General features: G+C 37.1%; 2 protein-coding genes across 3 annotated transcripts in view; both read left to right on the top strand.

Annotated features, from left to right (window-relative positions):
• ppp2r2ab (protein phosphatase 2, regulatory subunit B, alpha b) overlaps window positions 1–3,156 on the top strand; it is a 33,518-nt gene extending 30,362 nt beyond the window's left edge. For both annotated transcript variants that reach the window (XM_052117260.1, XM_052117259.1), the window contains exon 11: window positions 1,891–3,156. In XM_052117260.1, coding sequence (XP_051973220.1) covers window positions 1,891–2,170 — 280 coding nt within the window. In that variant the 3' untranslated portion in view covers window positions 2,171–3,156. The remainder of the gene's footprint in view (window positions 1–1,890) is intronic.
• Window positions 3,157–4,530: 1,374 nt separating this feature from the next.
• Window positions 4,531–22,760, top strand: bnip3lb (BCL2 interacting protein 3 like b). The gene is made up of 6 exons (XM_052117316.1): window positions 4,531–4,735; window positions 12,362–12,581; window positions 15,121–15,193; window positions 15,757–15,854; window positions 15,945–16,094; window positions 20,022–22,760. Exons 1-6 carry the CDS (start codon window positions 4,681–4,683, stop codon window positions 20,065–20,067), a joined length of 642 nt encoding a protein of 213 aa, XP_051973276.1. The 5' UTR covers window positions 4,531–4,680; the 3' UTR covers window positions 20,068–22,760.
• The last annotated feature ends 4,128 nt before the right edge of the window (window positions 22,761–26,888 follow it).

Genomic DNA, 26,888 nt, shown 5'->3' with positions numbered 1-26,888 from the left:
GCGGCATCTTTGCATTTGTATCACCTTTTATTAATCGACTATGAATCTTTATTGTTTTTCTTCACCAAATAAGAATAATATTAATACTATTGCTGTGACTTGCTGTGCACTGAGTTTATATACTGTATATCTTTCTATTCAAAATGCCTTTGCATAGCAAAAAAGAGGTGTCTCCACAAAATCCTTATTGTTGTGCTATTTTTAATAGTTAACAGCCTTGTCTGTTGTTAGCAATATTAAAATATCTTCTAATGGGTCAGACTGAATATGGGTATTTTTGGGTGAGATCTGTGTTTTATTGCTTGCGTTATGAAAACTCTTGGAGCGTTTACATTTCGTCATGTTTAATTAAAAATATGTATGATTTTTAGCAAATATAACACAAGTAGATGTACATGGCAATAAGATGCAGTCAAACATTTGTTTTAACAGTCATTATAACATGTATATACTGTATGCATGACGGTTGCATATAATCAGTATTGTTTTAATGATACATTTTATTTTTTACACACTAATCACCCCTCAGACTGTGTATACAAGATAATACTGTCAGTCAACTTGTCCAGCAAGTGAACTGAAATAGTTTGAGACGTGTCTCTAAAGTTTTTTTTTTCTCATTGAGCAAATCAACAACAAACTTGTTATCACTGCTGCAGATTTTAGAAAAATCTATAATATCTAAAAATGTTTTTATCTGCTCACTAGAGAACTCGTTTGCATGTCTTGTTTATTCTGCAAACTTGTCAAGTGTTCAAAGGGGCATTGAGCCACCTACGGGGTAAAATTGCTCGCCAATTAGTACCACCTATTGTAAATGTATGAATGTGCTAACTGCGAATGCCTATGGAACCACCATGTTATGCCGTTTTATGCTAAACTTGTAGGCTCCCTTGGTAGAGGGGCTCTGGCGCTGTTGCGTGCGCATTAGAGTAATGATTCGGGTAGACGCATTACAGAGGTTCCGCCTTCAAGCCATTGTTTATGCTGGCGTATTAACAGTAAATGTGTTCATCGCGATTAAAAAAAAAATTTAATCGCATGCATTAACGCATTAATTCTGACAGCTTGAATTCATAATCTTCAAATCAGTCTGATAATTGCAGTCATGTCTTATAATGGTGTGGGGGGAAACAATCCCATCACACTAAATGTATTTATGTTGCAGAGGTGCATGTTTAGAGGTGTGATTCTAGATGTATCTCACATCTTATCACTGAACAGCTTGTATTTTTCAAAGCAGTCTTTTAACCTTTTATTCAAATAGATGGGGACAAAATATCAGTTGTAGAATTTTAGCTTTTATTTGAAGTAGAATCACACACATTCAAACTTTCTTTAAAATAGCTAGATCTATTTGATATTTCTTTTCATTTTATTTATGCAAATGAACAAGTAACTACATTAACTAGGATTTGTTTTCTCCAATGGTAATTCACGCCCTATTGATAACCGGTGATGCCGATTATGTGCAAGACTTCGGTTGTAATTATATTAAGGATTCCAGTCTTAGCTGTCTGTGTGTTTAAAGGAATTCTTGAAACATTCTTTTTTATAGATTGGGCAATTTTTTTTAAATGCTTTTTGATCATTGCTTTTTTGTAAATTTTTAGAATTGGATAATATTTAAAGCTTCGAGGTGTTCGAAAATGTACATTAAGACACCTTGAAATGCTTGATTTTTGCTCTTAAAAAGTTGTAAGAACCCTGAAACTGACAGTAATTGTGCTGTAAAGGCCATTGATGAACCACCTCTGTGCTAATCATTATTTGATTAGTCAGTTGTAGGACATCAGTTACCAACCTAAATCTTTAACCACCAGACTACTCTCCACCTAAAGCCACTTTGTTAGCTTACCATTAAGTGTTTCTGTTCTTTTGTCCCATTAGTGTGGTGATGACAGGATCCTACAACAACTTCTTCCGAATGCTGGACCGCACCCAGCGGCGGGACGTTACCCTTGAGGCTTCACGCGAGAGCTGCAAGCCCCGGCAGTTCCTGAAGCCACGTAGGGTGTGTGCGGGTGGCAAACGAAAGAAGGATGAGATCAGCGTGGACAGCCTGGACTTCAACAAGAAGATTCTACACACTGCCTGGCACCCGCAGGAAAATATAATTGCCGTGGCAACCACCAACAACCTCTACATCTTCCAGGAAAAAGTTAACTAATACTGTCGCCATGGGGAAAGAAAACCTCTTTCTCTCTATGTGGAAAAAAAGTTGAACTAGCAAAAATAATTTCTGTGACATCCACCATCCTCACATACCCAACATTGGCCTACTCCAGGACAGGATGAACTAGTGAAGCCACATGGCTGCCAATACTGAATAAACTGGTTCAAACTGGTCTGGAGAGAATACAACCTGGCTTCTAGCCTCTGGCACCACGGCATGCGCCATGCTTGGATGATGTTGTGCCAACCTTTGTCTGTACCCTCCATCCCTTTTCCCTTTACCCACAAGTCCGAGCCCAGGGACAAAATGGGCGGCAAGTTCCAATCTTTGACAGATATCAACCGTAGGTCGTTGGGTTTTTTTTCTCATAGATTTTTACTTTGGTTTATGCAAGGTTTCTGTATAAAAACTCAATTGAACTCATGTGAATGTGTCCCTGTGTCCTTTAATTTGTTGTTTGTGCCATTGTAACTTGTTTTTAAAATTTATCAGAGAAACTGCCAAGTTGTTTAGTTTCTTTAAATTCTTGTTCAAGAATAAGTGTTTTCAACTTGTTTTTTGTTTTTGTTTTTTAAAGAATAATTTTTTTAGGTTACTCATTTTGATACATTTCTTTCTGTCCAAAACACTCCAAACAGCTACAAATGGTTTCGGCTGTGTCAAAGAGCAAGGCCATATTTCTTTTGAAGATATACCCATACGTATACCCTCACAGTGACCCAAAGAGCTTCATTTGGCACAAACAGGCCTGTGGCAGGCATTGTCACTTGCAGTGCTTGCGGTTGTAATCTAAAGTCTACACTTAAGCACATACACTCCATTCGGACTGCTCACTCATGTAAGAGTCGTACGGCCTTAATGGATTTATTTTCCTTTGTGATCCATACCCACTTTCTGTCTACTCTCTCTCTCTCAAGAGTTACAAATTGAGAAAGATTATAGAGATTATGATAATGAAATGGTATTTATAAACTGAACAAACAAATCAGAGTTGTGTCCTCTTCTTTTAAATATGCAAAGCATAACCAATGAAAAGCTCAGGTGAAAATCACATTTTAAATGCAGCTGGTATGGTTTCAAAAAAACTGAGGGTCAGAATATGGAAGACTTATGAGAACCTTGTTGGATGCTCTAGAATCAATTATTTGCATTTTTGGAGATTTAAATTCATATGTTGTCTGATATTTACACATTAAATTTATGCACTTGAGTAAAATTTAAAAACACATAAAACAATAGATTTCCTCTTACTATAATATCCACTTTCAAATGCTTTGTATGACTAGTGTTGATGTTTGTGAGATGGAATCTTATCCTTAATTAGCTGCATTTAATTTTTAATTACAAATTACTTTCTCACCCAGCATGACGGCAGAGATTTCCCACAAAATATTTTGCTCACTGATTGTTAAAGGAATATTCCTGAATAAATGTAAGTTCAGCTCAATTGACAGAATTTGTGGCGCAATGTTAATTACCACAAAAATAAATGTTGACTTGTATTTTCTTTAAAAAAAAAAAAAGCAAGCATCTGAGTTACAGTGAAGCACTTACAATGGAAGTGAATGGGGCCAATCTGTAAACAAAATGCATGTAAACATGATTTTAGTGTGATTAAATTGCTTACTAACTTTTTATAATGTAAATTTACCTCCAATTGTACAACTTTGTTGCCATGACGATGTTATGTTGTTGACAAATAACTAGGTTTATCTGACTAAAACCGTATAGTCTGCTGTGAAAATTATTTAAACTACTTTATAGCTCAAATAATACACCAGTTTTAACAGAATGAATGCAAGTGCTTTTAGAAAATTATAAACTTTAAATTTTTGCCTTTAAACTCAAAAAATGGTTCCTGTTTACTTCTATAGTTAGTGCCTCAACGTAACCTCGATATTTACTGTTTTTAAAGAAAAGGAGGAATCAGTCAATACAATTTTTTTGTGGTAATCAATATTATGCCACAAATGCTGTCGATTAAGTTTAACTTGAATTGAACCCGGAACAATCCTTTAATGGGGTCATGACACGAAGAATCAAATTTGTCTTGATCTTTTGACTTATAAGAGCTCATTGTACTATAAAACATACTGTAAGTTCCAGAACTCAAAACGTCCTCCTCAGTCCTAAAGGGAAGGCCAACACGACCCTTTAAGACAAGTGTGTTTCAGAGCACTATTTCCTTAATCCACACGCATTTTGTGTATTTCCAATAAGATAAAACCCTCTAGCCCCATTACGTAATCTTTGTGCCTTTGTTATCAGAAGCGCCGACCGTGTTTGCGTCATTTTAGCACTGTTGAAAATCTGCACTCCCCTCAACCGTTCTAAGATCAGGCACCAAACCCAGTTGTTTCCCACATTGAATTGGGTTCTGCCAAAGAACGTCCGTTCTGCGGTCAGGCTCTGGATCACGCGTGCGCGCTGGTCTGAATGAGCGCTCAGAGTGTTCGTGCAGTGTTGCTGACAGTCTCACGTAAGTCGCCCTACACAGAGCCACGATGTCTGACGCTGATGCCCCAGCAGACAACAACAATGGGGAGCCTGGATTAAACGGTACGTACAGCCGGAGCGCCTGGTTGTATTGTATTGTCATCCGTAGAATCTGTTAGAGAAGCATTCGACGTGTACGGTTTGGTGTTTTCTGTTACTTTTCACTGATTTGCTTAATGTAAATTGCGCTTTTGTTAGTTCAAGTCAACATTTCTTTGCGATAGACATGACTGAGGTAGGGGCTTGCTGTATGAGACATGCGTCATGTTTACTGACGAACATTCTGACCAATGGCGGTGGAGGATTTCTTACGAGGCGGGCCTTAAGAAGTGATTGAAATCTGTCTAACCCAATAGCATGACAGGATGTTTTAAGGAGGCGGTCCAAAGGAGATGTCAGCAAGGCGAGATCTCTAACTAGAGCAACTCGATAATGGAGATTGTGCAGATGTTCGAAATCCATTTTTCTTTGTTTCGTTAACATATATATAACTCATAAATGTGCTTCTCTGGTGTGTGGAATTGAACTGACTCTAAAGAAGAGCTCGTTGTTTGTTTGTTTGTTTTTTATGGTGACATGTGCCAGAGAATGTAATGTGTTTGTCTGAAACCTGCGAGCTTGACATCAGACCGGTCTAATTATTGACATATATAATTTTCCTATGACTTTACAGACCACCATGTGATTCTTTGTTTCGTTAACATATATATAACTCATAAATGTGCTTCTCTGGTGTGTGGAAGTAAACTGGCTCTACAGAGGAGCTCGTTGTTTTGTTTTTTTATGGTGACAGGTGCCAGAGAATGTGTTTGTCTGAAACCTGCGAGCTTGACAACAAACAGGTCTAATGATTTACAGAAATAATTTCCTTATGACTTTACAGACCATCATGTGATTCTTCTCACCAACTAATACGTTACTCACTTAGTAGACCAAAATCATTTAAAAGCTGCACAAATACCCATTAGCATATGGAGACAGACAATAAACGATAATGAGATCAGTGTCATGTGGGTTGATCACAAATCCCTTACATTGACAAATTATTTCTTTGTCAACTCATTCAAACCCGCATCAATTTATACGTTTTGGGTGCCAGCGTACAATTTTGGTAACAAGCGGAAATTCCTAAAAGATGCTCTAAAGTTACAGGAACACAATAACTCTTTTTAATATTCGTGGTGTGTCTTATAAAAAGCGAAAATCAGACTGCTACATCTTGCAGTGTCTAAATATTAAGACCACAGGCTTTTCTTGGCGTAATATTGCATCAACAGTAAAGTAAATAACCTATCACTAATGCAATGCTGAGTTGGCTACATGCGCACTAGCACCATTGCTCTAGTTACAGCTGTGACCCTATTTCAGGACGCCAGTGTATACGTTCAACTGTGGCGAAGGCTTGGGTCATGAATATTAATTAAGGAACGTACCGTATACCCAGCAGGCATAAATGATTGGCTTAAAGGCAGTCATTTTACGTGAGCGTAAGGGGCCATTCAGAGCGAATACGTTCTTGTTTCTAAAACGCAGGGCAACGAAAATAACAGAACGCAAGTGTCTCGAGACGCACTTTTAACGGTTGACGTTGTTTTTAACGTGACACTGAGCCTATAAAACGTGACGTTGCTGCGTTAAAAACAGATATCACTCTAGCTAATGTTTACATAGAAACGCATTTGACAGATGGATGCAGGTACGCACTCGGTGTGACCCACCATCAGCGTCAGGTGGTCAGTTAATGAACGCAAATGCGTGGCTAATGAATATTGAATCTCTTAATATTAAATAAATAGGCTAATGAATATCTTCTGGATTGAGCAGGACAGGAAAGTTTCAAAGCACCCTTAGCATAACATAGCTAATATTCATGAACTAAGCCTTCACTACAGAGCGCAACAGTTTTATTCTGGAAGTAAATCCCATTCATGTTTTCCATAGGCAAATTGATTTTAGATGATGACTTATAAACCTTTAAAGACAGACCTACCATGAGCTCCAAGGTGGTTCATAAATGGTATATGCCTTAGTTGAAGCCATCAGTCATTGTTAAAAACTTTTTCAATACGGAAATTCTGTTGAACAACTGCACTACCCATGATTCATTAGAGAAAGATCCACCATTCAGAGAACCATGGCAAACAAAGCTCACCAAATAAGTCTAGCAGCGTCCACCCACTTCTATGTCGCATTGTGAATGACGCTATCAAGACAGAGTCCCTACACCCACAAACTACAAATATATTGTTTCTATACTTATAATTAAAAACCTAAAATCGATAGTTTATATATTTCCATAGTTTTTTATTCAATAACTTCATTGGCAAATCTACATGGGGTCTTGTGCCTTTGTCATTTTGAATGATTTTCAAATACTTTTTTGCTTCAAATCAAAGTTTGTAATGTTGTGATTCAACTGGTTAGTTTAGGCTGGTTAGTTTGGTACATGGCATAGGACCCAGACGGCTGAAAAAGTGGGTAGGCACTGTTGCACTCTACTGTAGGATTTGTAATTTCGAGATCAATGTGACTTGTCTCTCCTTTTCTGGCAAAAGCAACAGTGGTCATGCCATGTGGAAAGAGTCAGATCAGAAAATCAGATTGGGAGAGGAGAATTAGTCATGATATTTTAAACCATAAAGTATCCGTTTTTTTATGCAGCACTATGTTTCATGTAAACTAGGTGACTGAGTCATGAGGATGAGTGGTGGTGTAACATCTAAATTAATCTGGAACGATGCAGTGAAAATGGGTTTTGCTTCTGACTAAGTTTCTGAATAAATTCTCTGAACTGATTTGTTTTTAAATTATTATCTGTAGTATTCGAGTTCATCTTTTAATTCATTAGGCTGCATTCTAAAGCTGCATCATCAGCACCGCATTGGCATTATCTCAGAAAACTCCTTTACTTTTCTGCTAACTAGACTGCTTTGCCCGAACTAAATGCAGTAATGTGATGACAACAGCATTCATGTGCACTGGGGATAAAAACAAGTTAACTGGTGAAATTCTTTAGAGACGTGTGGTCATAAAGAGAAATGCAATCTTTTTCTTTGCCAAGTCCTTTTGATGTAACAGATGGGCAAATTTGGACTCAGCGTTTGGCTTGCACTTTTGTTTGGCAATTTAGATCAACCTGGCTGAGTACTAGACAGGACGACTGCTACTTGGATGATGTGTTAAGAAACTTTGTCCACAGTCGAAGCTCTAATAGGGTGAATCTCACAAAATCTGTTAACTACAGTACCTGTCCAGGTCATATTTCACATAGTTCACAAGAAAATAAAGCCTGTTTGAAGGCTTATTTAGACATATTGTGACATATGCATGGCAATTAATGATCCCTCCCCCATTCTCTTTAATGTGAAAAAAGTATAATTATAAAGTATTTATAAATAGTATTTGTTGCATTGCTTTTATTCAGATTGTAATGTTAATCATTGTTTTACAGTAATGAGTTTAATGACAATCATCATTGATAATAATGAGAATTGCATACAAACCTCAAAAGTAAAACATCAGGGCACATTACAGTAATGAGAATTTAGTGAGGCTTTTTGTTATAAATAATGTCACAATGCTTTCCTTTTTAACTTTTCATATTTGAGTGCAGATAGTGATCAACATCAATAATTGTGGAGCCATTTTGCATCATCATTTCATTAGTGAGCAAGGATAAGCTTATGTAATAAACATTCTCAATCTGAACATCTGATCTTTTGATCTATGTTAATTTCCTGGTGACAGCCAACACAGCTTGTTTCACCATTGGCCAGAATATTCAGCTTGCCCGGTGTCATGGTTACAATGTTTATGTTAGTGGATTAAAGCAGAAGTCAGGAGACCGTAGCACTGTCCGGTTCCCTGTGCACTATATGGATCTGTTCCAGTGCTTAGTGAGCTGCTTACGTAGACAGCATTTTAATCGTAGATGCTCTCCCAATGCAAAGGCTGTTCAAAAAAAGCTTTTCCAATAATTATGCAGCCTTAAAATACTTTCTTTTGGCCATAGTCTAAGGCAGCATCATATGAATCATTTATGGGGAAGGCCACATCATAAAGCATTGCAATATGCTAGGTAAAAATAAAAAAGGCTATCCAAGATGGCGGACAAGGCTTAAACTTAAATTATGTATAATTAATTCCATACTGATAATTTGTTAAAGATGGTTTATGTTTCACAATATTGTGTAGGCCTATGCTTTGCATGTGTGTTTATTTGTATGTCTGTTAGAGTATCACATCATTAGCTTAGCAACATGCAAATGCCAAACTCTATTGAAATCAGTTCAGTCTCCTCCCTCCTGTAAGTGAGTAATGCTATTCGTATGTTGCAGAGAGTTACTGCCTATGTAGTGTTCCATATTAGTCTGTTATGAGGTTACTATTTAATTAGGATACTGCCTTAGGGGCCATTCTCACAGAAAGCGTTCTTGTGTTTTAAAAAGCTAAACGGAGTGCAGAATAATAGAACAAACACAGGTGTCTTGAGACACGTTTTTTTCCTCGACATGGTGCTTGTTAACTTGACAAAACCTGGGGCTCATGCATGAGTTGCTGAAATAACAGCGAGATGTGGGACAGCGCAACAGTCAAAAACATTGCTGTAGTGCATGTTTACAATTCAAAAACAGTGCAGACATGCAGATGTGAGTGCCATCACAGTATATACTGTAATACAGTATATAACTTGTGTTCTTGCCTTACTGTGAGGGTAACAAACCTCAGGACTCAAGGGGGCAATTCAGTTACCTTCAAAAGTCTTTACCATTAAATGGTTTTATTATACAGGTAAGATGCTCTAAATATATTGTCTTTAACTTACTTGCTAAGCAATATTCTCTTCAAGCTGCTGCTCTGCCATTGCAGTAGTTGACTTGAGAGTGAAAATGTACTGTAGAAATTGACAAATAACATAAATGTTGGCAATAGCGCCCCAATAGCGAGAAGCAAGTTGTGTTATTTATTGCCAGGGTTTTTGACCCGGTCGGTAATCCATCCCTGTGTATTGCAGGTCTTACACATTTTAGAATGCAAGAGTGTGGAAATCGAGCTTGCATAGCAAGAAGTGCCTGAGTTCATGTACTTGCTTAGAGTATATAGTATATGAGTATCGGCATTTAGATGGCAGCTGCCCATACTGATGGGCAGATGTAATCGATGAACTTTATCACCACCAAGTCAAAACAGGACACATGTCACATGATCCACATGTTTACTTAACCTAAGGAAGTCATGTGCTCTGACCTCTGCATTGTTTTCTTCTTTTCTTTTTTCTTTTCTTTTTCCTGGAAATGGGGCTTTGGCTCGAGGCATTCAATTTATACTTAGCTCATCCTGGTTGGTCAGTACTGTGTGCGAGCGAACATGGCAAACATAGCAGACGGATGTAAACAGTAGATTCACTTTACAGTAACACAGGCGTTTCTGATGAGACAGCAAAGCAAATTTGGGTGAAAGAGGAACCTGGAAAGCTTCGGCGCCCTCATGCCTAACTCATGGACAAAGTAGTCTTTGTGTTTGTGTTTGTATTTGTGAAGTTGTCTGCTTCTGTGGAGTGTGTCCCTGCTTGTGCTCACGTAGAGCATGGAGCAGTGAGGTCAGGTGTGAGTCATATATCATTGGGGTTGTAATGAGCTGAAGAGAGAGGCATTTATTGCCTTTTCACCACCCAGTAAATAGAAGTTAAGCCAGACCACCACACATGTACAAGGAGATCCCTGTATCTGCCTCAGTATGTCTCAATTAGCCTCAGTACCTTTTGGATACAATGTCATTACCTGGCAATTTTCAACAAATTTTCACAATAACTACAAAATCCTGATGGACGAATCTTACATAAACCTGATGTTAACCCCAAAATCAAAAGAAACAAAAAAGTATTGTGAATTAAATTTTGCTTAAAGAAATGCACACTGTTTTAGGACCATTATTTGCATTGTAACATTGTTTTAATTACATTTGTTAGTGAAATTAAGCACACTTTCACCAAAAATTCTGAAGACCAAAACATAATCCAAGGAACTGCGCATACGCACACGCTTCTAGATACACAAGCTCAGTTTCCGTGTGGTTTCAAAAATCTGTCAGACCACAATTCATAACACAACGCAAGTATGCGTTGCATTCTCAATGTTGCCACAAGGGGTGCTATGGTGAGATTAGTATGCATTTCCACTTCTACAGTAAGTGGAGGAGTAACAGTTTAATACAGTTATACACTTTTTTATTTTATTTAACCTCCTGAGACCTGAGCGTGATTGCTATGTGCAATTTTGATTCGTAGCTAGTAGCACTTAATAAACATCTTTTCCCTAAAAATTGTTGGCAATATATGTGGACAGCAGGTCTAAGTTGTGAAATTTTAAATAATACAAAGTTATAGAAAGTCATATTGTTTTATATGTTTCCAAGAATGTTAGTAATTCATGTGTTTGATACATTACAGACATTACATCAGAGATTAGCATAATTGATTCTGATTCAAAGTAATGGCCAGCATCTTCCAACCACTGCGAACCATGTTAAAATAAAATGATACATTATAATTCTGAATCTATGTACTGCCAAACATGTTGAGTGATTCGAATATCATCTGCAGCCTGAAACTGAACTTTCGGTTGGATTTTAGGTTTGAATGCACTTAGCTGCATAGAAAGCTTTAGGAAGCCCCAATGCTTCCTTGCTCCATATTTAGTGAATTACTTATCCTCCAGTGTGCTGTATGTCTGCACTGGTCTCAGAACAGTTTGAAATGCACCTTATTTTAATCCTATCTCCGTTTAAAGCCTCTGAAAGCCATTCTAAATGTGATTATGCACAGTAAATATAGGATTTCGAAAGAAATTTTTTTCTTAAGTACAAATTAGCGTACATTGTGTTTAGCAGCATGGTGTTTCACCATAAATCACCCAATTGGATGAAATGACTTTTTGGACTCAAACATGTTTCAATGTAAAAACGTAATAAGGTTTCTTACCAGGTGTAGTTTTGTTTGCGTTTCTCCCAAAGACAAACTCAGCTGTGATCAGCACCATGTTGTTTTTTCACATGACTCGGTACGTCGAAAGTTTTACCCTATTCTTACAGCATAGAGTCTCCTGAACTGAGATCAGTCGGTTTAAATAAATTGAAATTATATGTTGCGTATAGTGAGGCCAAAATACAACGCCCATGCATGTGTACCCTGGGTCACACAAGTTTAAAGACCCAATGTATTTTTTGGACATCTATGTTGAGCTTTGAGGACATCGATGTGCTAGTGTACTCTTAAATGTTGACAAAATTCACTTTAAATAGTCTTTCTCTTTGGGAAAATTACAATATCAAAAATATTGGTGACTGAAATATTAATGAATGGGTTTTACAAATATTTGCCCAATCAAATGCTCTTTAGAATCAGAATGTCCCTCCCTCTAATATTACCTACCTACCAAATCATAGTTCACAGCTGTGATGTAAACTGAAGACTATTGGTTATTTTATAAAAACAGATGAGCCCTTTCAAAATGCCCCCGCCAGACAATAGGAAATAAATTTATACAGGAAAGAAAACTGCACTTATCAAGCTATTTTGTTTTGTTAGATTCATCCTGGCAGTCCATAGAGATGTTTACTGCTGAAAGCAACATATACAGTATTTGTCTGCCTGTGTGTCATTGTTCTGATTGTTTTATGATATCTTTTTAGGATCATGGGTGGAGCTGGAGATGAACAGAAACTCTGCATCGCTCGCTTCGTCCACCGCCTCGGTGCTGCCTCCTCTAGCTCAGGTTGTAGAGGAGGATGATGGAATGGTGGGAGGGCTAGAACACGTTCCCTCTTCGTCCTCCATTCACAATGGAGACATGGAGAAAATCCTGCTAGATGCCCAGCACGAGTCCAGCCGCAGTAACTCCTCTTGCGACAGGTAGACGGCAAACGTATTTATTTGTCACCAATTCATTACAGGCATAGTTCACCCCAAAAAACACACCCTCATGCTGTTCCAAGTTCATATGACTTTCTTTTTTCAGTGGAACACAAAAGGATTTGGCAGAATGTCCAAGCTGCTGTTTCCAACATAACAAAAGCAGACAGTGACCAGGGGCTGTCAATAAAAAAAGCTAAATGAAAGTAGTTCATTTGACTTGTACAATATATCAAATCTTCTAAAGCCATATGATAGTTTTGTGTTACTCGCTGAAAATCTTCCGCTCCACCATAGCTAAATCTAAAATGGGTTGCGTGACATATGAGAGCTAATGTGTCTGATATCACTGACGTCAAACCTGATGTGACACACCAAATTTGAAAAAGCATGAGCACAAATTACATTTGAGAGCTACACCGAAGGACAAACAATATAAGGGGGAGTAAATTATGACAGAATAAAATTTTTTAAGGGGGAACTATGCCTTTTGGCACAATAGCCTTCATGTTGTACTTGTGTTTTTTACATATTACACATGTGTGTGTATATATATATATATATATATATATATATATATATATATATATATATATATATATCAAATGTCACATGACTTCCCAGCCTAAGTTATATAGCACTCATAGATAGATAGGGAGTACTGCTATAAACATACTAAATTACATATCCTCACATTGATTATGGCTCATGCTGATAGGATAGCATCACGGTAACACTTATCTCACTCAAATTCAATGAGTCATAAGATTCATGGTGTTTACAGTTAGATAAAACTGTTTCTCTCTTATGTACACAAGCGAATATGGCCTAAATGTATTTGGACACTTAAGTCACACAAAAATGTATGTATCATTGCATTAGATTGCAAAATATCCATTAAAGTGGCATTTATTTTAAAGAAAGCTAGCATAAGCACACTTTTCAAGCAAAACAAGAAAGAATAAAAAAAAATAAACATGACAGTATTTTTAAAATATGGCTGTCAATGTTAATGGAACATGATGTCCATTGTTAATGTGAGTAATACAACTGACTCCACTGGTGGGTGCTGTGAATATCTGTCATCAAGGTGATGGATGAGAGAAGACAAGATGGCATCTTTGTGTGCTTTTAAGCAAAGCCAAGTTGAATTCTACTCTATTGGTGTTTGGTTTTTGTTTGAGTCATAATGTACATACCAGTGGACAAGGATCTCTTTTTATGGCGTTAAATAAATGCAAAGCGGAATGAGAAATTTTTAGACCAGTAAGTGCATTAAATATCTGAACAACTTTCACCATTTGTTATTCTGAAAAATAACGTGAAGTTATTAGTACTGTCATTTTAACATGTTAGGTGTAATTAATTATATAACAAAATAACTCTTTAAAAAAATTTATGCAATTAATCATGTCCAGATCATAATAAGGAATATTCATACTAACGGGAACAAATCAACCTTGAAGTACCACCTGTTTTCTCCAGGGGGCAGTAAGCAAAAACTCACAGCTTATACAGAGAACAAACCACACTCACCGACAGCAGACAGAACAAGATAAAAACATGTTATTGCACTCAAACAAGCTTGATGGAGTGCAAATATGAACGCTGGGATCTCAAAACGTGTTTTTCTAAGTTTAGGTAACTACTGTTAACTTGACACAGCCACCTAAAATCAATATGTTTATGGCGCAACGCTACCAAAGTGAGACGTTTCAAAAGCGTCCATCTGACACTGGTGTACATTCATGTGTCCTTAGAAAAGCCCTCATAAACATAAACATATTGGATTCTATTTAATCATTTATTGAATCATTGTTATTTGAGGGGCTTTCTCAGCAAATATTTACATATGCGATTAATTCATCGGCATACCATGTAATTAATTTGATAAAGAAATGTTATTGATTGACAGCCCTATTTATATTATAAATTATAAAAATGTGTTTTTATAGTAAACTTTTTATGTAGTTTATATACATGCATTACCCTAATGCTGTCAGTATTGGTTTTTATGTAAGCTCCAGGTAAATACAAATCTTTTTTTACTGTTATTTTAATATTATTATTATTATTATTATTATTATTATTATTATTAATGCATATTGTTCATTTAATTTTTTCCCCAAAAGGAAAGCATAGTTTGTTGAAGTAAACTTATGCTGAAACCGTTTTTGGTAATGTTTGTAAATACAACAAAATGTAAATTTTACATACGTGTCATACTTATATTATAACTGACATTATAATTTACAAGTTATTGATTACTCCTTTTTTTGTTGGTTAGAGAAATAGACAAAAAAATTATTTGAAAAGGCTCACCCCTAGAACTAATTTGAATTGCAGTGAAATTATGCTGTGTGTGTGTGTGTGTGTGTGTGTGTGTGTGTGCTTACTGTACATAGGGAAATATTTCTATTTTTGTCTGATTTTGCATACTAGCGTTTTCTCAAGAACCACATATACTGCAAAACCACAGTGTGTAGTAACTTGTCATTGCACTATATCAATGTAATTGTTGTTTAACTCTCTCCCACAGCCCTCCTCGACCCCACAGTCCTCAGGATGATGGACAGATCATTTTTGACGTGGACACGAGGAGAGACATTCAGGTTTGTTTGTGGATCAAGATATAATTTATGGGGGCTTGGGTAGCACAGCAGGTAAAGACGCTGACTACCACACCTGGAGTCGCGAGTTCAAATCCATGGTGTGCTGAGTGACTCCAGTCAGGCTTCCTTAGCAACCAATTGGCTCAGTCGCTAGGGTGGGTAGAGTCACGTTGGGTTAACCTCCTCGTGGTTGCTATAATGTGGTTCTAGCTCTCGGTGGGGCACGTGGTGAATTGTGCAGGGATGCCGCGGAGAATAGCGTGAAGCCTCCACACACACTAGGTCTCCGCAGTAATATGCTCAACAAGACACATGATAAGATTAGCGGATTGATGGTCTCAGATGCGGAGGCAACGTCCTCCGCCACCCGGATTGAGGCGAGTCACTATGCCACCACGAGGACCTAGAGCGAATTGGGAATGGGGCATGCCAAATTGGGGAGAAAAGGGGAGAAAATAATAATAATAATAATAATAATAATAATAATTTATGGATGTTCTGGCATATATCCATGACCTGGTTTGTTTGCTTATGTGTGCTGGTGGGTGTTCATGTCCACTCAGGAGGACGTCATGGAGAAGATGAGAGATGATGACATATTAATGAAGGATTCAGACTGGGTGGCAGACTGGTCGAGTAGACCAGAGAATATTCCACCTAAGTAAGAACTTATGAGGACAAGCATACAGATATTCACACAAGCTATGATCAAGTAAATGATGATGATGGTATGGATTTATCTGTCCTGCAGGGAGTTCCACTTCCGGCACCCACGGCGTTCAGTGACTCTTAGCATGAGGAAGACAGGAGCGATGAAGAAAGGAGGCATATTCTCTGCTGAGTTTCTCAAAGTGTTCATCCCCTCACTTCTCCTGTCCCACATCCTGGTCTTGGGTCTAGGGTACATTCACCTAAAACAATCACAATAACACATGTCTAGTTCTTTCATTTCCATATTTCCATTTACATCAGGGTGCTCAGCTTAAATCTACTATCCTGCAAAGTTTTGCAGATGTAACTGTACAGGGTCTCTGGTGATTTTAAAATAATTGGTGTTTTAAACACTGCTTGTGGGTCTCGGTTTTGTCCAGCAGTATGCCATATTCAGAAAGTCACACAGAGCCAGACTTTTCACAGTGAGCATTAAGTCTGGTTCACTTTGCAGTTTATTCTGACTTGAAACCGGCCACTTATACAGGAAGAGGCCCTCTGACGACACATTAAATGTCTAACCACAACCTTTTTTTTAGTGGCGAGTAAATCTGAAATTGATAATAACAGAATATTATTCTGGCTTGCAACTAAGTAGTAATTTCTTCAAAATAGTAATGCAGCAGTATTTGCAAACAGTTGTAAACACCACCAAAGAAAAATGTGTGTAAACTATTTGGTCGGAAATTCCGTCCTTCCAATAGTACTGATTATTTCACAGATAAAACTCTGCATACAAAGAGGCATATAGAGAGTCAATCAATCGAAAGGGAGCATTCCTATGCCCTATGCACTCTGAAGTGCAGAAATTAATCACACGGCACACAGGATCACAGGATTGTAAATGGTGAAATTAAAGATACATTCCGGGATCATTACAAGTTAACCTCAATCAATAGCATTTGTGGCATAATGTTGATAACCACAAAATTATTTTGCCCCTTGTTTAATTATATATATATATATATAAAAACAAAAGTGAGACTTAAAATGAAACCCGAACCATACCATCAGATTTTAAGCCTGAACCCGACCAGAACCCTATATTGCTTACTATCTCATTTCTTCTCTTAGCAATTACTGGTGCAATAGGCTGTATTTTATTTAAGCATATAGGCAACATTGGAAACAGTATTGAAACAGTAAACATACAGTTTTAACAAGGCACAGCAGCCCCTTAGTGCACTTGAGCAGAAGAGGAAAAAAGCATTGACTTACCATTTACTTGCTGAAACTTCACTTGGGGCAGAACAATCTGGAATAATACGAAACAATGCAACAGTCACCTCTATGCAGCAACTTGTTTAGAATGTTGAATCTTTGTGACACCTTCACGAAAATCAATCTAGACATAGTGCAAAGTATGAAACAGAGCACAGGTGTCTCAACATGCATTTTTGACAATTTGTTATTTTTAACTTGAAATGGTGTTTAAAATATGACAGTCCTGTGCAAGACACGGAAGAAAAAGAGAGACGTGGTGCAAATGTCAAAGACATTCGTCCAGCATGTGTTTAAACAATGAGAAAACAGAACAGATATGTGCAAAAACACGTTCATGCGAATGGCCCCTAACTCATCCATTCACGCATGTCTGTGAGTGAGAGCGAGTGCATGAAACAAGTTCCTACTTGAAGCCACGAACCCGGCCCGAAACCCACTGGGTTCTCTGATCCTGGGGGCCAATTTCTTTACGTTAAAATACTCACTTTTTCAAAAGTATAACCACAAGTCATAAAGGATGGGTGTGTAAACATGATTTTAGTGTGATAAAATCACTTAAAAAATACTTTTCTGTATAAAGTTTTAGCCAATTTTACAACTACATTACCATGATGATGTAATGTCATCAAACCCTAAATTGACTGTAAAAATTACAATTTAAGTTTTAACTGAAGAATTCATGTTTTTATTAAAATTATAAGCTTCACATTTTTGTGTTTAAACCCTTCAAAGGTTGGCCCCATTCACTTCCATTGTGCCTCACTGTAACCTCGATTTTTGCTTTTTTGATAGAAAAGGAGGAACGAGTCGTAATATATTTTTGTGGTCAAATGCTGTCGATTTAGCTTAACTTGAATTGAGCTCGGGAACATTCTTTAACATGATTTTCGTGTGATAAAATCGCTTCAAAACCTTTTCTGTGTAAAGTTATATCCAATTATACAACTTTTTTGACATGACCACGTAAACCTAATTTGAAAATGTAAAAAAATGTACAGCTCAAATAATACACAAGTTTTAAAGTGGTCCTGAAATGCTCTTTTTATATATAGTTTTATTATCTTACCTGAGGTCCCCTGACAATGTTATTAAAGTTACACATGGCCCTCTGTCTGAAACACTTTTTTTATAAGTGCCCCTCTTTAAACTTCAACGGAATTGCATAATGTTATGATTGGCTAACATCATGCAGCTCCTCAAATACAGCCATATTTGAAACTCAATCAGAAGAAAATGAATAAGCACCATATAAATCTAAATTTCAGGGTATACACATTACGCACATCCAACACATTCCATTTCAAGCACAACTGTTAACACTCCCACACCCTGTCTACACTGGATGCAAGAATCGTGTTGTGTCAAAACCAATAGAACCCATTATAATTATTGATGCTGTCTACCATGCATCTGTTGCATCGTACCGACAGTAAACCGCTGCCCTACTCCATTTTGTGCAGCACGTACTGGCTACTACTGCCAACAACACAAATGTAATGGTTTGAAAGTCTGCGTTGACGCATGGCTCTCGGTGTAGGGTGTCAGCACCATAAACTATCAAACTGTCATGACATTCCTTTGCAGAGTTGTAACTTGACACCATGTCTTTTAAAAGTTGCCTGAAATACATGACAATGGTCAAAGATGTCTTTCTAGTGCATATTTATATTCAAACAAAATTCTAAATAGTCCGGATGGGTCCCCTTTGGTGTTCAGGAATAGTTAGGCCACAGTAGGCCTGTCTGTCCTGCTCTCTCTCTCTCTCTCTCTCAGTTGATGAACTAATGGGCGGGGCCAAGGGTGCAATGATGCAAAATAGAGTCAATGTTTTTCACTATAAAGGCGGTCATTAATTAATTAGCCCCCTAGTGAAGTTGGGAAGTCACTGGTGTAGAGAATGAGGCGTTTTTTGCAGCTTGGTTTCAATAAATGTTTTTATTGCATTTGAGATTAAGATTCAAATTCTGAAATATACAGTATGTTTTTATAGTATGACCTCTTACATGTCAAAATATAACAGAAAATTTTATTCCTCATCACATGACCCCTTTAACAGAAGAATTAAAGTGTGCTTTTATAAAATTATAAGCTTCACATTTCTGCCTTTAAACCCTGCAAAAATTGAACCCATTCACTTCCATTGTAAGTGCCTCACTGTAACTTTTTAAAGAAAACGAGAGACAAGTCAAAATAATTTTTTGTGTTAATCGGCATTATGCCACAAATGCTTAACTTGTATTGAACCCATAATATTTCTTTAATTCTTTTAAGTGACCATCGCATGTACCCTTCACTAACGGCCTTGTAGAAGAGTCGATCGTTTTGAACAACCCTTCAGATGGCGTCCTCTTTCTGAAGTGCCCTTCAAGGGTGCAAAATTGCAGTTTTGAATTTGCCCACAATGTTTAGGGATATCTCATTATTTGCTACTATCCACCTCAAACGAACCACCATAAATATCTTTCAAAGATTTGATGCCATGAATCTTGCAAACATCAACAAATCCAGCAACTAATTCATCCTCTCAAGCTTATCCTCAAAAGCCTGAATTCTTTCTCAGTAGACTGCTAAAAACCTCTGCACCCTGACTCCCAGAAATTACATTGAAGCCAGACAGTCAGGTTGGTCTTACCATCTTTTGGAAAACTCTTGGCATTTCAATGAGCAATATGCATCAGACGGCTCCGTCTGAGGCTGAGGCTAATACTCCGCTGCCTAAACCACTAGTTGGCTGCCACCTGCTTAAACATTCATGCGTATAATCGCACATACCTAACAATGTTCATATTGCACAACCAGGACAGTTCACACACCCTTGATGAGCATGTAGCTTAGCAACAATGTAATATTCAACATATGACTTCTTATTTCTCTCCCTTTATCTCTAATACAGGGTCTACATTGGGAAAAGACTGACTACTCCTGCAAGCTCCATTTGAACACAATTCTGATGAAATGCCTCAGGCATGGCCCAGGTGGATTAGGGTGAAGTTTGTAGTTTGGACAAAGAATGACCCCTGCTTCCCCTTTCTTCTGCTTTCACTCTTTCCCTCCCATACCATTTTCTATTTCCTTCCCTTTTTGGTGTTTCCTTTTACATGGCCTTTCCACAATGGGAAGTGACATTTGCACATTGTAGATTAAGAGAATTGTACTTCTCTCCATTTCAGGCCCTCTTCTTTTTTCTTTTTCTTTTTTTTGTCACATATTTTTTATTTGTGGTATCCCTTTTTTCTGTTTTTTTTTTTTTTTTCACAAAAGTGAATGTTGTAACAAACACCCCCTTAGCTCTTTATATGTATATCATTTAATTTGTAAGTGTTTGAGGGCAGTATGTTAAACCAAACCTACATGCTAGTTGAGCACTAGCCTGATCAGAGATCTGTCTGTGCCCTTTTGGGTCTGATCACATGGCCAAAAGTGGGCCACACACATAATGACAAAGTAATAAAGGATCCCACTAATTTGGCCTCTTTTTTTAAATGGGATAAACCAAAATATATAGACTTATTGAAGACATATGAGCATGCCTGGGTGGTAGCTAAAAGTTTTTTATGCTTTTCAAATGCTTTCCTTTTGGTTGTTTTATTTACGTTTTGGTAGAAATGTTAGAATGATTGAGTTATTTGTGTTTTTGGAAAGACAGGGCTCTCTGTAGACCCCATCCACATCCTGTCATGTTGGAAAAGGGCAATTAAAGAATAGCTTGTTAATAAGATGAAACATAATATATGTATTTCACTGTACCAGATGCAATTCTATACAAAGTTGAAAGCATAATCTTTGACAGTACACAGAGAAAGTGTTTGGTACAAGGAAATGACTGATACATAAATTCATGTTTGAAAAATGTAATCTCATAAACATATTGCCTGCCATAATACATTTAGTCGGATAGGACTGATGGATCCATGTATGAAAAAATATTATTTTATTTAAATTATTTCTGTGCTTGTTTCTCTGTGTTTGTTGTCATTTTGTTTGCCCCTTGTTTCCTTTAAATACATATCAGGTAGTGATTTCATATCTGTGTGGCAGTAAAGGGGCCGTTCAGACCGAACACGTTCTTGTGCTAAAAAGTTAGACCGCAACGAATAGAACAGAATGCAGTATTTTTTTTACATTGACAAGGCGTCTAAACATATGGCGCTCCTGAGTGTGGCGATACAAATATAAAAACGCTAGTCGCGGCTCAACGGTCAAAGACGTCCGTCTCTAGAGAACTAAAAACAAATTATGGAAAAGCAGTCCAGGCGGACACAAAAAAAATTCAGGCAACCTGCTTGTGGCAAACATTTTGTTATAACATCTATCTCATACATATTTATAGCATAATGATTTCCATGCTGTTGAGGAGGTTGTCTTGAAATGGAAGAGGTACAGCAGCGACATCTTTGGTTTGTGACGGGAATCACAACGAGGCTGTGAGTCTGGGCTGTAGGCTACTGCAGTTTATAGTGTTTCTGGATCGTTCCGCGGACAAAACATTGGAAAAACACATTTCCAAGAACATTCAGTAGACAAAAAAATATATTGACAACACGAGTTGAAGAGTTGAGTGTTGAAGAGATGGTAGGCCTAAGTCTATTCCTCACAGCCTCTTTGTCTTTCCCATTAAAATATGATGGCGCTACCGTGAATAAGGACTGAATACGTGCACCACAGTATAACAAATGACCCGTTGTGATATGCTCCATCTAGCAGAATTTATCTTAAAGGAATATTTTCAAATAATCGTTTACTCACACTCATGTCGTTCCAAACACAAATTACTTAAATTTTTCTCTGTAATGCAAAATGAGACATTTTGAAGAATGTTCCCACTGCTCTTTAACATTGGAAATTAATGGTGAAACATATCAGTACAACTAGTCCAAGGCTTACATTTTGATCTGTTCCTCACAAAAAACTTCCAAATGGCTTTAGAAGACTCTAAATGAAGTGCACTATTCATATGGACTTTTTCTTTTTGGATTCTTTTAAGCCCCTGATCACTATAGGCTTTCAATGTATGGGGGGAAACACACACACACGCACACACACAGTCTAGTCATGCACATTTAGTTAACACTAACACTCCAGCACAACAGGTGACAATGTAATAAACCAGTGGACATGAACATCCAAATGCTTATGGGAACAGGGTTTTGTTTAGCTATTACCCTGAACAGAATTGTACTTAAGTCGAATAGCGTTTTTTGTCAGGACATTTTAAGTGTTTTTTTGGATGTGTGCACACATTTCTTTTGGTCTTCATCTAAATCTATGAAGGAATTGCCTCTTCTCAAACACAACTGCCAAAATATATCTTTGTGCCTCGGCTCCTTAATCATGTTTGATACTTTATGATGTCATTGTTTAACAAAGCTCATTTGTCTGTGTTCTGTGCCAGACTTTATTTTATCTGTGCCACCTTCTCTGTTAATACAACATTTTCAAGGTTTCTCCTATACATTAAGTTGAACTTTAGTTCTTTAATAATCAAGGCAAACTAGTGTAGAGAACACAGAAGAGAAGGCACAGGATAGCTGTTAATAAACAAAGATATATTAAATGGGGTTTTAGTTTTTTGATTGTTCATTGAAGTTGTAAACAAGTGAATAAACCACATTTGTGGAGATACTTTTTCAGACTGTTACCACGTTTTATTGATTTGACAGATTCAAAATCACCTCTTTTTACTTGGTCCAGTACCTAACACCCTAGCAACCATATAGTTTTGTGCTTACAACCACAAAACAGGGATAGACGTATACTCTCTAAAATCTGTTGTACAGTTGTTTAAAGTGTTTTTAAATGGTTCCACTGATGAAACATATTTGCAAGAAATTTCAGTAAACAAAACACTCTAGACAACAATAGTTTGGGAAAAGTAGATTTTATCTAAGAGATTTGTTATAGCTTAATACAGTGCATTTCCAAAATCAAAGATGGTGCATCTGTAAATATGGTCTATAAACATATTCAAAGCAGTTAACTATCTCCACAGCTCACCATGGCATCAACGTAGCGCTCTCAAGCACATGTCTGGTTCTCCATCACTCACATCAGCTCACACACTGAGCCTTATACTTTTTTGAGATGATTATTTTGGAGCTGGAAGGGAGCGGATACTGAGCCTGGGCTGTTGGGGTGATATCTTGTCCTTGCATTAACCATTAGTATAGATCTTTAGTCATGTTGCACACAGCTCTGTGTCTATGTTTGCCTTAGCAAACCCTACAAACTCACACAGCAGATGGGATTTCATCGCTAGTCCCTGCTATGATCTCACTACATTCAATACATTTGTGTCGGCACATGTTCTCTTAGAGATGTCATGTTTCTTTTTGTCACTTGTGCATGTCAAGTTAATGCCTCCATCAAAATGGCATATTAAACCCCTGATTTTAAATGTGGTCTCAGACTTTTGGACCCAACTGTATTTGTTCTGTTGTGTTGTTTCACTCTATGAGATAATATGGTCTTTTCACAGCCTCTTGCTTAAGTCCCTCAAAGGTCAATAACTGAGAATTATTCGAGCACCACAGTGACAATTATGACTGTCTTTCTTCTGGAAGATGTGAAGGGTTAGGTTAGGGTTAATGTTAAATGAAGGGTTCACCCAAAACTGAACATTGTCTTATCATTTACTCACCCTCATGCCAACCTAGATGTGTAAAACTCTTTCTTCTGCAGAAACAAAGAATTTTAGAAGAATATCTTAGCTCTTTTGGTCCATACAATGCAAATGAACAGTGGACAGTGGCACATAGCAGCAGCATAAAAGTAATCCATAAGACTCAAGTGATTTAATAAAATTATTCTGAATCAATCTAATCAATTTTGGGTGAGAACAGACCAAAATATAACTAATTTTTCAATATAAATCTTTCCATTGCAGTCTCTATAGGCACAATCATGATTTCAAACTCGATTAAACTTCCAAGCGCCATCTAGTGCTCTGTGCATGTGTCAAGCACCAGGAAGTGTAATCCAGCTTGAAATCATGAGACTGCTGATGTCAATATTTATAGTGAAAAAGGAGATATACTGTATTTTGGTCTGATCTCATCCAAAACCGGTTGGATCACTTCTGAAGACCTGGATTAAACCACTGGAGTCTTACGGATTACTTTCATGCTGCATTTATGTGCTTTTTTTAGCTTCAAATTTTGGTCCCCATTCACTTGCATTGTATGGACCAACAGAGCTGAAATATTCCTCTACAAAGTTTAATTTGATTTCAGCAGAATAAAGAAAGCCATACACATCTGGGATGGCATGAGGGTGAGTACATGATGAGAGATTTTTCAGTTTTGGGTGAACTATCCATTTAAAATCTTTCAAAATACATCATCCGTCTGTGGAATTGGTTTTAGAACAGTGCAGAAAATATTAACAGAATCCACTACTGAATCCATCTCAACCATTGATTTTTGGTGAAATACTTTACAAATTCTTGTACCATATTCTCAGAGGCTTCTACATACATTTACCCACAGCTAAGTAGCTAAAAACCCAATTTACCAAGACTAAAAGGGCTAAATTACCTTTGAGAGTTCGCCTGGTTTTAATTTCATTAAAATTAATCAGTTTAAATGGACGGAAGAGCTAAACTGGCTCCCTAAAGCACGACTCAACTGCTCTCTAGTGGCAGAGATGGGAAATGAAAGGTGTGCCTCATTCTGAGTAAAGACTAGAAAGAAGGTGAGGATGGATGATGAATGAGTGACAACAGTATTCAAAAATATTGTTGTATCTGTTTATGCATGCATTCGCCTACACCTATAAATCTAAGTGTCAGTGTTTGGTTCTATCTGGTTCATCATATCATGAGCACTGTAGTGTAGAAACCAAATTAGATGAGTCAGCAACAGGGGCGGTTCTAGACCATTTTGACTGGGCGAGCCATGATGGGGCCTGGTGTGCTTGTAGGGTGGCAACTGTATTATACCTTAAATGTCCCCTGTACACATATACAACATAATTTGCTGTTTTAATATGACTGGCTCTACAATGGCTGAAACCTGCAGTGCTTTTTCATATTTATGAGAGCACAGCAACAATTCAAAATTAGCATTCATTTTTGTTATTTGTATGCATGATTTCAACTATATGCATATTTAAGTGGTAGTTCTGAAGCATCCACATTGTGAATGCCCATATACTGACATGTTGCTTGAACTGTGATTAATTGCATTCTTTTGTATTTCTATGTACGCTAATCAGCTTCCTATTCAATGACAATTCTAACACCAGAGCTTTGTGTATACATTATTTTTGTATTTAAATAAACAAGAATATATAGAGAGAGAGAGAGCCTTGGCATTAAAGACAATTAATTGAAAATAAGAGGCATGAAATTGGAGTGTTATATTATAATTTAAATGTCTACTAAAAGGCTGCCTCCCAGTGACCCATGGCAACCGAACTGGCTGTGGGGGGAGGAGCTGTTATTGAATTTGTCATGTTGTGATTGGCTGAAACATGTTCTGTGGTTCTGTATGATGACGAAAGTATGTATGTTTGTGTGTAGTGCTTCAACAACACAATACCATTATCTAAGTTGCACAATGACCCATAGGGACCACTATGTTAACCAGAAAAGTGGTTTGGAAAAGTATATTAAACATGTTAATACATGCATTATTTAATGGATTTATCTTTTTTTATTATTTTTTTTTTTTTTTACCCAAACTGTATTTCTCTCTCTTTTCCTTTCAATCCAGTCTGCAACGACAGTACCCAAGGTACAAACTCTTCTATTCGCAAGTGAGAGCAGACGTTGTTGTTATGGAAACTGAAGTGAACAGAATGGTCTTGTGTCTGCGCTGGGCGAATTGGACTTTCCACTGAAAAACAGTATGTGCCACCGCCCAAGGTTTTTATATGAAAATAGGGTACTCAGCAAAATGTGAAGAGAAATAGCTACCAACATATTTTATTTAACCCTTTCTTGAACGCAAACCTTTTAAATTTCGAAACAAACGCATCTTAACGTTACGAAAGTAAGGGGCCGTTCACGCTGAAAACGTCTTCGCACTAATAAGGCGCGTTTTTAGAATTTTAAAGACATATTCCTGGTTTGATATAAGTTAAGCTCGGCAGCATTTGTGATATAATATTGATTACCACAAAAATAAATTTCGACTCGTCCCTCCTTTTCTTTTAAAAATGACAAAATCCGGGTTCCTGTGAGGCACTAGCAATGGAAGTAAATGGGGTCAATCCGTAAACTTTAAAATGCTCACTGTTTCAAAAGTACAGCCACAACACATAAAGAATATGCATGTTAACATGATTTTAGTGTGATAAAATCACTTTTCTGTGAAAATGTATATCGCATTTTACAATTTTAAAGCCATGCCGACATGACACTGTAAACCATGTAATACAATAAATTAAACAACATTACATCTCAAATAATACACAAATTTTACAGAACAATTAAAGTAAGATATTTTATAAATTTAAAAGCTTTATATTTATTCCTTTAAACCCTGATAAAATGTCCCTATTGACTTCCATTTGAAATACCTCACTGTAACTTCGATTTGTCCTTTTTTTTAAACAAAAATATTCAGAATATTTGTTTTGTTAATCAACATTATGACACAAATGCTGTTGATTGATCTTAACTTGTATTGAACCTGGAATATTCCTTTAAGTCCTTTTTAACTTGACACGGTGTCTACAAAATGAAAGACAGTGAATTAAACAGCAAGATGCAGCTTAAGGGTCAAGACATCCGTCTAGTGCATGTTAACATAGGAACACA

Source organism: Xyrauchen texanus, chromosome 44 (genome assembly GCF_025860055.1).
Source record: "Xyrauchen texanus isolate HMW12.3.18 chromosome 44, RBS_HiC_50CHRs, whole genome shotgun sequence".
NCBI lineage: Eukaryota > Metazoa > Chordata > Actinopteri > Cypriniformes > Catostomidae > Xyrauchen > Xyrauchen texanus.
The sequence above is the reverse complement of the archived record's forward strand: the minus strand, read 5'-3'. Positions and strand labels throughout refer to the sequence as shown.

Bases quoted from the DNA above. Each gene is read 5' to 3' on its own strand.
- bnip3lb (XM_052117316.1), top strand. From the start codon at position 4,681: ATGTCTGACGCTGATGCCCCAGCAGACAACAACAATGGGGAGCCTGGA. The intron at 15,194-15,756 runs GTTTGTTTGTGG...ATGTCCACTCAG, and splicing joins ACACGAGGAGAGACATTCAG to GAGGACGTCATGGAGAAGAT. The intron at 15,855-15,944 runs GTAAGAACTTAT...TCTGTCCTGCAG, and splicing joins CCAGAGAATATTCCACCTAA to GGAGTTCCACTTCCGGCACC.